At 36.6% G+C, this 15,703-nt stretch overlaps 1 protein-coding gene across 17 annotated transcripts in view; it reads left to right on the top strand.

Moving 5' to 3' along the window:
- The window catches only part of SYNE1 (spectrin repeat containing nuclear envelope protein 1), a 476,843-nt gene extending 462,027 nt beyond the window's left edge, over window positions 1-14,816 (top strand). For 15 of the 17 annotated variants that reach the window (XM_072140948.1, XM_072140950.1, XM_072140965.1 and 12 more), the window contains 7 exons: window positions 770-981; window positions 2,814-3,014; window positions 4,575-4,703; window positions 6,235-6,447; window positions 6,754-6,846; window positions 7,624-7,682; window positions 13,934-14,816. In XM_072140948.1, the coding sequence (XP_071997049.1) occupies window positions 770-981; window positions 2,814-3,014; window positions 4,575-4,703; window positions 6,235-6,447; window positions 6,754-6,846; window positions 7,624-7,682; window positions 13,934-14,174 (1,148 nt within the window). In that variant the 3' untranslated portion in view covers window positions 14,175-14,816. The remainder of the gene's footprint in view (window positions 1-769; window positions 982-2,813; window positions 3,015-4,574; window positions 4,704-6,234; window positions 6,448-6,753; window positions 6,847-7,623; window positions 7,683-13,933) is intronic. The other 2 variants (XM_072140964.1, XM_072140958.1) reach the window with 2 other exon arrangements.
- The last annotated feature ends 887 nt before the right edge of the window (window positions 14,817-15,703 follow it).

The following is a 15,703-nucleotide window of genomic DNA, read 5'->3' as shown; positions in this document are numbered from 1 at the left end:
AGAATTTGTACATTTTATGAAAAACACATTAATTTAGTAAAAAAAAATTTGATATGAAATAGTAATATGAAAATGTGAAAAATCGCACCTAACGTTCAAAGCCCCATAACATCCTACAAAAATAATAGTATGCATAAAAAACCATGGAGGCATAAAGTAGACATTTGGTGAATGTTAGTTATTATGTTTTCTGGTGTTATGACTCATGTGTGGAAAAAGTAGAACATTTTGAATTTCGAAAATTGAGAATTTTTCCAAATTTTCACCAAATATCTGATTTTCTCATAAATAAATGCAAAACATAACACCAAAATTTTGTAACTAACATGAAGTACAATGTGTCACGAGAAAACAATTTCAAAATCACTTGGATATGTTAAAGCGTTTCGAAGTTATAACCACTTATAGTGACACAGGGCAGATTTGAAAAAATGGGCCGTGTCAGGAAAGTGAAAAGTGGCTTCAGCGTTAAGGGGTTAAAGAAAGATTATCTCCACCTTTCTCTCTGTACATACTTATGAAGAGCCAACCAGCCATTCAAAATTCTGGCAAAGGTCTAATTTTTTCTTAGGCATTGCTCCCAGTCCTTCTAATGAAATATTTAGTTTAAGATCATGACCAGGAGATTTGCCTAAATTTTTACCTCTGAAAATCAGAGGTATTTTACTGACATGTCATTAAAATGTATTTATTGAAAGATGCTGTTAAATATTAATCTCTATGGCGACACAAATAACTCTTTTTTGTTTTAATACTTCTAACATTTTAGGTGTTATTGAGAGATGGGAAGTAATCCAAGCACAAGCCATTAATAAAGAGCACAGAATGCAACAAAAACTTCAGCAATGGCAGCAATTTATGTCTGACCTTGATAATATTTGGGATTGGCTGGGAGAGACAGAGGAGGAGCTTGCCCAGCTACAACGGCTGGGTGCAAGTACTGACATACAAACTATTGAGCAAAGGATTAAGAAGTTGAAGGTATCTATTGTTAAGTAATATTTTACTTATAGCAAAAAGTGTATATTCTATTTTCCTACCATTCACATGTTGCTTTAGGGATTTTTAGATAGTGTGTAGTAATCCCAAAAAGCTGTTACTCCTGAAGACACATAAAATAATGTTGTTGAATTATCATCAGGGAAATTTTCTCTGAAATCCACCACGGCAACGTGATCTTTATTGGATCCTTTGCAGGTCACCATTCATTGCAAGTATATCTTTCAGCTCATGGATGAAATTTGTTTTGATCCTTCCCACAATGCTACTAGCTATTTTAGGGTTATATGATTATGTTATTTTGGTTTAATTTACTGTTACAGTAAGTTTTATAAAACCTAGTATATTTCATTGAATTAAAGTCAATGAGTATAAGCCAAGGCCCCTAATTTTACCACCAAAAACTGGGAAAACCTATTGACTCAAGTATAATTCGAGGGTGGGAAATGCATTGGTCACAGCCCACCAGTATACGGTATAGCCAGACAGCCCCGAGTAGTATACAGCCAGCCCCCTGTAGGATATAGCCAGACAGCCCCCAGTAGTATACAGCCAGCCCCCTTCAGTATTTAGCCAGCCAGCCCCATTTAGTATACAGCCACCCCATGTAGTATATAGCCAGGCAGCCCCCTTTAGTAGCCAGCCCCCTTTATTAGTCAGCCAGCCCCCAGTTTGCCCAGCAATTAAAAAAAACAAAAACACTTGCATACTCACCTCTGGGTGGTGCCAATGTTCGGTGCAGCTCCCCGGCGCACACTATGCAGCCACTGATGATGACATAGTATGCGCTGGTTACAGCAGTCAGAAGAGGAGCTGTGGGGACCGGACCAACACAGAGAAGACAGAAGAGGAGCCGCGCTGACATAGTGGAGCCGCGTCAAGCATCGGGGGCACCGGAAGGTGAGTATGTAAGTGTTTTTTTTAATTGACACATATATAAGCCGAGGTGAGGTTTTTCAGCATGTTTTTTGTGCTGAAAAACTCGGCTTATACACGAATATATATGTTAAGTCCGATAAGTACTTTATTCATAGTTATTATGAACATATATTAGTAATGAATTTAAAGTAAAGTAAACATGCACATACACATTACTTTGGGACTTGTTTTTGCTAACACACATCCTCATGTATTTCTAGTGGCTCAAACAAGTTTAGCAGTGGATGCCATTCCTGTTTTTTCTTCTTTAACATGGCATTATAAGACCTAACACATCTATGACAACCCTGGTCTATTGTTCGCTCCCAATGTGTATCTAGCCTAAGTTTTAACAGGTATCAGACTAAACAAGTCACCTCCAAAATTTGGGTCCTGTGGCTCATGGCAACTTATTTATCCCATTGTCTGGAAAGCAGATATTTGTAGCATAAGTCCAACCAATTTGGTACAGACATAGGGGGTAATTTATTATACACGAATGCATAGTGCATCCTTGTATGATATTCTCTCTGCCCCTCCTGTTCTTCAGTATATTCAAGTGGCTTCATCCTCCTAATGTATCGGAATATATCTGCTCTGGGTGCAGGTTATAGATGGTGCTGCCGGGTGCTTCCCCTTCACACCTCTCCACACCCACTTGGCAAAGAAGTGGTGTAAATGGGAAAATAATCGCAACTCCTGGCATTGCTCCAAGAATTGCAATTATAATATAAATATATACATAAATATCCCCAACAGACTGATTTGTCTGCCTTTTGTTTGTTTCTTTTTTTAATGCTATTCCTCCTTAGCTTAGCCAATATTTTTAGGGTCATTGTTAAACCTTTGTTTATAAATAGCAGCCATCATTTTGTTTTCTACTTGTCTTTTTTCAGGAACTTCAGAAAGCTGTGGATGGTCGGAAAGCTATTGTCCTTTCCATTAACCTGTGCAGCTCAGAGTTCACTCAGGCAGATACTTCAGAAAGCAAGGAGCTTCAAGAACGGCTGAGACAAATGAACCTCAGATGGGACCGTGTGGGCAGCACATTAGAGGATTGGCGTTGTTCACTACAGGATGCTTTAATGCAGTGCCAGGTCTATAATATACCTTACTGTTATTCAGAGACCATTAAGTTCATTTTTTGGAAAGTCACAAAACAAATTTTGATCACAAATTTATCATAAACAATATGTTAATTAATATTTTAAATTGACATACAGTTGCAGAGTTGTGCAAGATGCCTACTGTCTTGCCTTCTCCAGTCAACCTATACAAAAATATGTATTGTGCAGATGCTGTAGAGTCTTATAATACGACACAAATTGATAGCTGATGGCCATATGAATATAGATCAGATTAAATAATAAAACTTATTTTCTAGTAATTATGGTTGAAGTTGATGTCCTTGCAGCTCATTTCAGTTGAAGATTAGTGCAGCTATTAAACTCACTTATTCGCTTTGACACTTTATTCTTTGGGCTAATTATGAGACTTTACAATAAATAAGGTAGAATGGAAACTATTAGGAATTAGAATTTTGGCCTTTTCTCTGATAAATGACTCTAAGCAGAACATAACATAAAACAATTAGTATAGAGATTTATGGGAAATAAAAATATTTTCACTTTGTTGTTTAGTTTCCTATTGAATTCAGAATGGCAATATAAGTTATGTTTCACTTTCATTGCCAAAAGTTCCAATAGTACAGTCTCTGCTCTAAACAGTTGACTAATCACAGCCAATCTGTAGTAAAGGTTAATTAATGTGAAAATTATATGTTGTATTAAAGTCTGGCATTATGAAACAAATTCCTAAATATAAGACCCACATTATCACATATCTAAAATTGTCTTATTGCGTTCCTGTTTGGATTCCTTACATTTGTAAAAAAAAAAATCTAATGTTAGGCATAACCATCAAAAGTCTTCTTAACTTTAATAATAAAATAGTTTTATATATCTGTGTTAACTTGCTGATTTGTGGGGGTCTTAGTTGCGCATCTGCCAGCTTCTCCATTCACCGCCAATGGCACTGATGGAGATGTGTACGGTGCTCGGTTATCTCCGCCATGGCCACAGAGATGAATAGAGCAGCCAGCGCATGCAAGACTGGCTGCTCTATTTATCTGGTGTACAACAGGGATACTAAAGACTGCTCTTAACGGAATCCCATCACTGACACCTGCACCAATCAGAAAGTTATCCCCTATCCCTCTAACTTGTTGTCACTGGAAGAACCCCTTTGATAACTCTAGGGGGTATTTATGAAGGATTTTACCTGCCTCTCCATGCCCCTCAGGCCTAGTTGGTGGGAGGGGTGTGGAGTTGGCCAAGCTTGACAGTTAATGACAGAGGTTATATTGCATTTCTACACTAGGCAGAGCGCGGCATAGAATTTTTCAAGCGGCAAAATTGTGTGCCATATATACTGGGAGACCAGAATCTCTTTGTATATCTGTGATCTGTGGGTTGGGGATGAACAATGCACCAGTATTATGCATGCCAACAGAGCTTAAACATGTTCTTTAGCTCATTACTGTTAATTTTTCCATTATTTATTTAATAGACTTCTCAGCATTGGCATACAGAGCTTTATTTTATATGTTAACCATAATACATATACTTAATCCTTTTAATGAATATGTTTTATGGTAGGACTTCCATGAAATGAGCCATGGGTTGCTACTTTGGCTAGAAAATATTGACCGCAGAAGAAATGAAATTGTGCCTATAAACCCCAGTCTAGATGCTGATACACTCCAGGACAACCACAAGCTTTTAACGGTAAAATGAGATCTGATTTAATAATGTGGATTAGACATGCTCATGAATATACAGTTAAAATAAGATATATTTTGACAAATAAACCTTAAAGCAAACCAGTCACCAGGAATGTAATTTTTTTAGTTGGTGACAGATTGCTTAGCCTATTCTATGATGATTTAAAAAATGTCTGTGTCAGCATTCTGAACCATTTCAGCAGTTTATACAGTTGTTTGATTCACATTACCTGGGGAGGGGGGCAGCTGCATTCTGTGTGAGCCTGTGTCAGTCTCCTCTCCTTCACACTTATTTAGCTCCCTCACCCCTCCCCACTCACTTTCAAGTGCATTGAGCAGGCACGGGAGGAAGAGGGATAGTGTGGAGTAGAGGAAGAATGCATGAAGAGACACACGCTGCAGCTGCCCCTCCCCCAGTACTTACCAAATGCTGCTGGCAGGGAGCCAGGCAATGTGAATCAAACTTATTATAAACTGCTGATTCAGAGTGTCGACAAAGGCATTTTTTCCATACCTTAAGCCTTTGGACACCTAAGATTACAAAATACTTTACTACTTTATTACAAATATCATGTACATATTTACAAAAGACAGTACATGCATCCTAAAATATATTAATGGGAGCGTCTCAGTAAAAAGACAAAGTCGTTATAGCATGTTAGACTTTTATACCAATTAGTACCTTTTCTATCAGAAGGTGTGGTCCTAGCCTTGAGTGGAAACCTCCAGTAGACGGCCAAACGGTAAACCATATACGGCCAAAAGTATTCATACGGATTGCTCAGGAAAGGTTGGAATTACTGTGAAACAATGACATGCCAAGTTTGCAAAGAGTCAAATTTAGTGGAAAGGAAGGAAAATGTCGTCCTTAAAGACACCTGACATTTTGTAAAAATGTCACCCAACAGTTTACACTCTTATTTAATTTTGCACCAGAACATGATGTTTTATTAAAAAGATTCAGGAAAATTAATAGTTGTGTTTTAATAGAGAAGCTGAATCTAATATACAATACCTGTATAAAAAAATATGCTTTTTATATGTGCCATTTATGTAGAATTTCAATATGTGCCATACATATTTTCTGTCTATCTGTCCAAATATTCAGGCACTGCAACGAAGTAGACCAAAATTCTCTATAATTCAGGTGTGGTAAAAAAATTAAGCCAGATGTCTTTATAAGGTCTGGGGTGCTGAAATGTGTAAATTCATGAATTTTTTCTCCTTTAGTTGAAATAAAAATGCCCTATTAAGGATGTCGGTAAGAGAACTTATATTCTCCCTGATAAGTGGGGAATATGATAATATGGTGAAAAGCTTTTGAATCCCTTCCTTTCATCTGTTAATATATTTTAAAGCTAAGATTCTGGTACAAACCTCTAGACGTGCTGCTTGTCAAATGCTTAGCAAATATTTAAAAACAAGGTGTTATCCTTGGACGTGATATGGTTAAAGAGCAATCATTTGTGCAGATATTGCTGGAATAAAAAGTGTGGAAATCTGAGTACACTGCTGACCTTGTCTCTATGTAACAGCAAATCAAGCGTGAGCTGCTTGAATCTCAGCTAAAGGTGGCATCTCTACAAGACATGGCCTGCCAGTTACTTGTCAATGCAGAGGGAAAGGATTGTCTTGAAGCCAAAGAGAAAGTGCATGTCATTGGGAACAGACTCAAAGTGCTCTTAAAGAAAGTGACACAGCACATCAAACAAATTGAGAAAATTTTGGACATTTCCAGCGGTCAGCTGGTAAGTTGTTAAGTTTTATTCTGAAAGATCCAAATAAAGAAAGTACAATACAATAAGATAAGTTATAAGTAATGTAGTGGTAAAGCAGAATATTTTGGCAATGTTAGCTGGTGCTATGATTACTCTAGGCAAAGAAGAACAAACAGATGTTCTTTAAAGGGTTTTTTCACCTACCCAGTATGTTTTTTTATTAGAAAATACAAATTTTCATAGCACAATATTATATGCAGTACAGTATATAATATATAAAAAATATCTCATGGATTGTTTTTATTAGATACTAATGGTTCTTCATTTTACAACTAGGAGTTGTCCTCATGGTCTTCCGCAGATGAGTTAGACACTTCAGGATCCCTCAGTCCTGTGTCGGGTAGAAGCACTCCGAGTAAGGAAAAAACGGTAATACAACCACAGTGTCTATTTAGGAATATAAATAATATTTCATGGATTACAGCAGGCAAACCTTTAACTACAGAACCCACTAGGAAGGCCAGTGAACACACCCCACATTTATGACAACTTCATGCAGCAATGTTCAGCTCTCCCCGTTCCCTGACACTCCTCACTCCTGCATGACATATAGATAAATTGGATGTCTTTTGATGACGAATTTCCTGTGTAATTCTTTTTAATTATATTTTAATCAGTTTTTGGTAGTTTTGGGACTTTGGGTTTCATTTATACTTTAGTTAAATAACATCTGTCCTTATAAACTAGATGATCTTCTTAATTGATTTTCTACATTCATCCTTGTAGGTCCCAGTAATAAATTGTCAAAGAAAACTGGCTTTTCAGATTTTAAATAAATATATATTTGTTTAAGAAATTCTTGTAAAGTAATCTATAATTATACATCAATTTTATAAAGTAAGCATATCTAATTAATACGGTGACCTTGTCAATAAGTTGCATTTACTGATGCAAGGACATTTTCAATGCCTCTATTATTTTCATTTGATTACTTTTTTTGTGCGTATCACATTACATTCATGTGGAAATGAAGCTTTCAAAATTGAAAAGCCAGTTTTCTATTCTCCTGGGTATTGGTCACCTCATGTGATTTTATTTTCTTTTGCTGCACTTTTCATTTTGTTGATTTTCTTTTCACCGGTAGCTTGTCTTTTTTTGCCTGGACTGAACATTCTTCTTTCTTTACCCCCTGTTCATTGCAAACAGCCACGGGGCAAATGTAATGTCTCACAGCCTGGACCCTCTGTCAACAACCCACCTAGCAGGTACCTTATTCTCCTGGTTTCCACCTTCATCTCTAGAACACAGAGGATGATAGAAAATGTCCGTCATGACCGATTAAGTCAACCTTAGCTCTCCAACATGCTTTTAAACAGACTTGCTGCCATTTTAGTTGCAGCATACTTTTATCATCCTCTTTATTTCTAGACCTTAGTTTAAGGTTCGGTTCCATAGGTTTCTGGAACCAGTGTCAAAATGGTTTGTCCATTTTGTGGCCATCTGCTTTCTTTGTACTCTTCTGAATAGCTTGGTCCTTAGATTTTGGTGACGCTTCTTTTTATTTTACTGTTAACCTCACTAATCCCTACTAACATTTTTTCAAAACGTTTCTCATACTTTTGACCACAAGAGTGCAGACTTGATGCAGTAGCTTTTGCTTTTCATATTCTTTTTGCAAATTTTGCATTTTTGCACAAAACGCTTTTGTATTTTGTTTGTTATTGTATGTGTGCTTCAGTCATATGTTTTAATTCTTCTTTTTTGCATTAGTATTTATTATACCCTTTATTTAGTCCCAAATAGCAAACTCTTTACAAAGACAAAACAATCATCATAGCATTAGTGTACCCAGTCGAAGAAAGTTTATTGTACCAGAATGTTTAGGATACTGCCCAATATTATTCTGCAATTAAATCCTAGCTGTCATACAGACCATCTAAGGAACTGGCACTGACTTGTACACAGAGTTCACATAACCTATGAACTACAACAATGCATTATAATAAACAACTTATGTCATAGTGGAAAATGTTTATCATCTAGAACCATACATTCTTAGAGATAATCATAGGGATTTTTAATATGGCTCAGGAAACTAGTAAATAATGATAAATAAAGCATTGATAATACAGCTATATGTTTGCTTTGATTGGTCTTAAAAGTGTAGTTTTTGCCTATAGCTTAAGCTATAGTCCATTACATAATTTTATGATAATGTTGTTAAAGTACATAACTTGCCATATGAATAATACATTAGAGCGAAGTGAGCCATTTTTACATATAGTTTTTTCCCTCCATTGTAAGCAGTTGAAGTTGGATGATATTCAGCTCCTACCCCCAGAAAGCTGTAGAATGAGAGAACATCAGCAGCAGGCAGTTGTTTGCTATTCATATAGCTGATGTTGAAGGTGTCTTCCACATAACTTTCCATATATGGACAGTGACAACATTAAGGGAGCACCCATAATGTACGTTCAGTGGAGGTTGAGGATAATAATATAATAATTCTTTATTGATATAGTGCACACAGATTATGCAGCGCTGCACAGAGTTTGCCAAATCAGTCCCTATCCCCATGGGGCTCACAATCCAATCAACCTACCAGCATGTTTTTTTTGAGTGTGGGAGGCAACCCACGCAAACACGTGTTTCCTGTTGGATGCAATAAATACTGATCAGAATGATGATTCTGTCTGACAGTCTATGGAAACAATCAGCATGTATGCTGGGTAATGCCTTGGTGTACACGCTGACATGTCCAAAAAACAAGGTGTAAGCGTAGCTTAAGACAAAATAAAGGAGTTTTGTAAAAGGCTATAGTTACAGATAGCATAATAGTCAGTTAAAAAGCCAAAGGTTCCTTAGTGGCCACAAGACAAGGATGCAGTTTATGGCTTATAACCTACTATGATTTTTCAAGCTTTACATTTTGCCTATGGTATAAGTAGAATATATTTTGATTTTTTCCTGACATTTTGAAGCCATTATGAATTGTATCAAAAATGTACAAAATTATAAAGTTTTTGCTTCCATGCCCATCATCCCACCTGGAATTTACATTACCTCAGAATACATTTGTTAAACCCTTGATTTAAAATTCTGCTATTCCCTTCTTTACTTTTCCTCCTGGCTCAAGATATCACAAGTCGAGAGGTATGAGATGACAAGCTTGTTGCTTTGTCAGGTATTGCAAAAACTTCATAGCTTGTCATCTCATGGTCATTTTTTTGTATTCAATTTATTGAAAGATAACATTAAAGTTGTCAGACATGAACACAAAAGTGAACATAACTGTAATGAACAAAACATTCCAGGGTTACAAAGTATTAATACAGATGTATCTTGTGGTTATTTTACCATATCTTGAACAGAGAGAAAGGCTAAAGAAGGAAATATCTGTTAGAAGTAGTATACAGTATCCAGTTTAAAAATATACCCTGTTAACAAATCTACCATATCACTGTTTAAAGGTGCACTATTAAATAAAACTTAATTTTTAGTTAAGATTGAACAGTCAATAATCCTAGACAAATGTCCTGACACCACATGACCAAAGACCAGCATTCAGATTTATTCACTAAGTTTAAACAGTTTTATGTTGTAGGTAAAAATATACCTCCCACATGTTGTGATAATATACATCAGTAGGTATAACCTTACACCAACAGACATTAGAAAATAGTGAAGAAGATTGCGCAAACACGCTGATTGAGTATACAGTTTATTTGCACTACCTCTCAACATGTGTTCTATGGAGACGGGAGGAGACTAGCAGGTTCACTGACAAGTTGATGAGCATGTGAGATTTAATCCAAAGTGATAACAAAAGCATTGAGCCTATCATCGCCTTTCCAGCTCCATATCTTGCATTGCCAAACATCTGGCCCAGTATGTGCATCCTAACAGCTTTGCAGATTTCAGCAGGGTCAACATCCTAATAACATCCCAGCCACCACACTCTTCCTCTCCACCGGCACTTTTGATTAACACATCTTTTTGCAGTACAGCACAATATTCAATTTGTCATTCAGACAAGCATGGAATACAAACGGGTTGCAATTGAATAGAAAGCTTAATCAAAAGCACAAGTCAGACAGGTTATGTTTGATGTTAGCTGCAGTAGGAACTGATAATACAGAACAGGCTGTCACTATGTTCCCTATTATTTTAAAGACTTCTGATCAGAGCACTTTGTGTTTGATCTTGCACTGGATCAGTAAACATTGATAGACTTCGGTTTAAGGCCAGACAAAATAAAGAGATTTTACAGGATTTTTAATGAGTTTGGAACATTTTTTTTTACAATCCATGTAGATTAGTTGTGCGTTGACTGTAATACCATATAATAATGTGGGTGTTTATACCAGCTTAGTGACTAATTATTATACCAGCTTTTCTTTACAGTGAAGTTGTATGTATAAATATATTTAAAGTACTTTACAGCAGATGGACATTTAGCATAGTTTGTATAGAATTCCTCAGCAAGAGGCATGCTGATCAAGAAATGCTCTGCCGCTAATAGGCCACACTGGTAATAACATGGAGAAAAGTGTTGCCTATTGTGTCACAAATATGTTTTCATAGTATACTCTCCTATTTTATGGGTGGTATAGCTACATCATAGGTCAAAGGCAACTATAAGCCAAAGTGGTGAAAATAATGTGTTTTGCTAGTAAAGAATTCAGCAGACGCATAGCTATAGTACATTGTCATTATCGGACAGTATTAGCTAATGGTAACATCCACTTGGCTAATGAACATACGGTTACACAGTTATAAACCAGGCAAACGTAAAATGCCAGGGGTTAAAAAAAAATGTATTTTTTTTTCAAAAAAATGCAACTCTCCTGATAAGGGATTGTGTTGGTATCACAGCTTGGTTGTATATACTGTATTTTTCGTATGATAAGGCGCATCGGACTATAAGGCACATTATGAATAAAGGCCAGCTAAATAAGGGGCACCGCTTATAAGGCGCTGGCAGTTTCCTGGTGGCTGCTTGAGTCAGGAGGGGGCCCGAGGGCGTGGTTTGGATGCCAAGCGGAGAAGTCGCATAGAGAGCCTGCTTCGCCACCAGCTCTGCTAAAGCGACTCTCTACAGCAGTGACCTGGCGACTGTCAGCACCCCGAGTGCATACCTACAACGGGGGACATGATGAAGAGAAGAAATAACTCCACAGGCCCCCGCAAACTCACAGAATTCTATAGGGAGCAGAGGTGAGCGGACAGGGAGATGACACCGGGTTAGGCGGCAGATGAAGAAGTCCCTTGGTGCTCACTATGGCTATGTGGCCCAGAGCTCTTGCCGTTTCATATATAAGGCGCATCGGATTATAAGGCGCACTTTTGATTTCTAAGAAAATCATAGGTTTTCTTGTGCGCCTTAAGGTCCAAAAAATAGTTGCAATGCCATATACTAAGCAAGGTCAGGAGAGGAGCTGTTTTTGAAGAAAGCTGCCTTGGTTTTCAACCTCTGTACAACCCCGTTAATAGTAATAGTCATACGTAGGCTGTACTATATATTTTAGACTGGTGGACTTTGGACTTCTGGCACCACTTCTGTTGAGCCAGTAGAAGGGGCTCAAGTACTCCGTTTGCAGAGTAGCAACGTTTGAGCACTGCAGTACTGTCACACAGGTGATGCTGACTGAAGATTTGGAAAACCCCTTTTAGAGGAATATCGACTAAATTCACTCCTTACCTATCTTGGATTCCTTTGTTAAAGCCTTGTACTGCTTCTGGTAACTTACTAATAGCAATATCAACACATAAAATAAAAAATTGGTGTGATTTTACAGTGCAAGGTGATTTTACATTGCAAGGTGAATGGCAGAAAAAGATAAACACAGCTGAAACATAGCTCATCCCACAAAATGAATAAAAACCCACATATGGCTGTACCAAAAACACAAAGGATAGGAGCTTGTCACCAAAAAATGTACAGTAAAACATTATATCTTAATGCAAAAAAAAGTCATGATAAAAATTTGAATACATGGAAACAGTACAGCACTGAACGGCACTTTGTAAATTTGAAATATCGGCATAAGTATGTATTAATTTCTGTAACTGTGCCAAAGACATATGATTACAAGCACAAGCTATGCAAAAAACTGTTTTGTATAATTATACAGGGTTATCCTAACAAACATGTCAGATTTGGGTATTGAATCAACTACCTGTGCAGTGCCTGTCCCAACGCATGTTTCAGCTTCTCCACCCTCTTTCCAAGGACTCCTTGGAAGAATTCTCCAGGAAGACTAGAACCAGTGGGAGGTGCATTCCGTCAGCCAGCCATCATTTGCCAGCCCACCGTATTTTATACGGATACAGTGACATACATGCACATACGAATGAAAAACATCACGTAAATACAGATTCATGCAGCCCGAAAATACATGACTGGAGAAATCATACATTCATGTGAATGCAACCTTACTGTAATATGAAAACTTGTTAGTAAACTGTATAAACTAGATGCTTCCTATCAGTAGTCAAATGACTAAATACATAGCTACTGACGTGTGTAAATTTAGATACAAATTGTTCTTGAGTTTTTATTTAACGTTATGATAAATCTAATCCTAAATTGCTAAAAAAAGCTTTTTACCTTCTTTTATTATTGTGAACGCATGCAGCTAGCAGTTAAACCAGTTGAAATGTGGGCTTTTTAGCATAAATCTTTGTAAATGCTTGCTGCTTTTTATGATTATGGATAATCAAATCTAAACTATAGAGTATATAAAGAGATGCATGCCCTACTCATTGAAGTTTTGTAAGGGAAGTACAAATTGTTTTTTTATATAGTGCAGTTTAATTTGGGGGCCAAATGATTTCATCTAATCATAAGAACAAAAGAAAACAACCTGAAGAACAAATAAGTTTTATTTCCATATTTTTTAATTGACAATCTGGTTGATATGGTCATATTCACATTAGGTCAAAATGTTATTAATTCACAATATGTGTGTATGAGTATTGGTCTCATGGCAGTTCCTCTACTTTTGTTATAATTAATATACTCAATAATGTTGAATGTTCACTGCCAATCCATATGCCTCTATGGAAGCTAATTACTTCACAAAATCATACACCTACCTATCTAACATTAATGAGAAGGGCACTCATCTCTTTCTGACATTTACATTTAATAAACTGGAAATTTTCTTTTTTGTGTATGGTCCCTCTACTCTATGGCTACTGATTCAGTGCAAGATTTTTAAATCTACAAAAGCAGGATTTTTGTTACATTAACAATATTCCATATAGTATTTAAAATATTCAGCTTTCTTAGAAAAAGAATGACCAGAATACATATTTTGAGCTGCTTACAATAATATAGCTATTTTATAATTTGCTGAAATGTTTAGGCAGAAATGTGTTAGAATTTAAACCTATTTATGTGATCCATTCAAGAGCTGAAATATATTTGTGAACACAGGCTATGGCCCAGAAAGCTTGACACTTGTTGAATCATCTTTTGCTTTGCACTTATTGTGTTAATTTTGTTCATCAGGTCCAAAGAAGGTGGCTCAGGTTCCTGCCATTCTGATACCAATTTGATTCCAGGACACCAATCATTCTTTCTAAGGGTTTTGCGGGCCGCTTTGCCACTTCAACTTCTTCTGCTGCTTTTAATTGGTCTTGCTTGTCTTGTACCAATGACTGAAGAAGACTACAGTTGTACTTTGTCCAATAATTTTGCACGGTCTTTCCACCCGATGCTCCGATATACCAATGGGCCACCACCTATATGAACATCCTGTTTAATGGAAAACACTGTGGAATATATAGAAGAGCTGTTGCCAGCTTTTAATTGCACTTATCATGGCAGCTTTACCTTACTGAATTAACCTTAAGTATAAAACCGATACTGTATTGGTCACAAATGTGTCATCAGTATTGAGCCAGAGAAGACTATGCACAGGCGACATATTACCTATAACAACTGTAAGATTCTGTTTTGGAATTTACACTCCAAGCATTAACAGTATTGAACAAACAGTCTTTAATTATGAAGCTATTTTAGATGCCTGTAATATAAATTTTTAAATAGCTTATATGGCAAATATTTTTTTACTTTAACTTGTTTCATTTTTGGTTATTGGGCTTTCTGTGTGTTGGCGTGTTTAGAAAAGCATGAAACCACTGTAAACTCTAGGTAATGTATGAAGGATGTACAAATAAATACCACTTTTTGGGCTTCTAAACTGGATGTAAGAAATAAAATCATGATTTCAGAATAATCTATGAACCCATAAGAGAGAGAACATATTATTTATGTATGTACAGTTTGCTAAGCCAATTTTTGTTTGTATTGATTTCTTGCAATTATAGGTATTGTAATATAACTTTGTTTTGGCTTTTTCATTAAATCACACAACACCATTGACTAATTACAGGCAGTCCCCGGGTTACATACAAGATAGGGTCTGTAGGTTTGTTCTTAAGTTGAGTTTGTATGTAAGTCGGAACTGTATATTTTATCATTGTAATCCCAGCCAGAACTTTTTTGGTCTCTGTGAAAATTGGATTTTAAAAATGTTGGGTTGTCATAAGAATCAATATTAACACTAAAGCTTCATTGCAGACACATTTGATAACTGTTTCAGCTGTTTATTGTAGTCTAGGAGTAAAGCACAATAAATTACCAATATCCAGAGGTCCGTTTGTAACTAGGGGTCGTATGTAAGTCGAGTGTTCTTAAGTAGGGGACCGCCTGTATAATGAACTGTATTTGGCTGTATCTGTATGTACCCATATGTAATTTTTCCACATTTTAAAGTACTTTTAAAGGAAATCTACCACCAGGATCAAGTATTGCTAATGAAGCACACTGACATACTGGTGTGTGCCCCCACAGACAGGATCTGCTCTTCATTAAACTGCCCATGCCCTTGATTTTAAGAAAAAAAATAGGGTTTGAAATATGCAAATGAGCCTCCTGGCTTCATGCTCCATTAACTTCTATGAGTCCGGAGCCCCTCAGGCTCGTTTGCATAATTGCATTTGCATATTTTTTGTAAAAACCAGGCCATAAGAAGCTAAAAGAGGAGCAGACTCTGTCAGAGGGGGCACACACCAGTATGTCAGTGTGCTTGGCTTAAAATCCTTCATCCTGGTGATAGATGTCCTTTAAATCCTATGCAATTTACAAATATGAATGAAATAATTAGCTTACCATGTTAGTCAGCAGTACAAGTCCAATTTGAATCCTTTATATTTAGTTTTAGTGTAATATACAAACTACATGAAGAATCAGTCAGATTGACAGTGCAGCCTTAGG

Source organism: Engystomops pustulosus, chromosome 3 (assembly GCF_040894005.1).
Source record: "Engystomops pustulosus chromosome 3, aEngPut4.maternal, whole genome shotgun sequence".
In the NCBI taxonomy this organism is placed as follows: Eukaryota; Metazoa; Chordata; class Amphibia; order Anura; family Leptodactylidae; genus Engystomops; species Engystomops pustulosus.
This window is presented reverse-complemented; position numbering and strand designations above follow the sequence as displayed.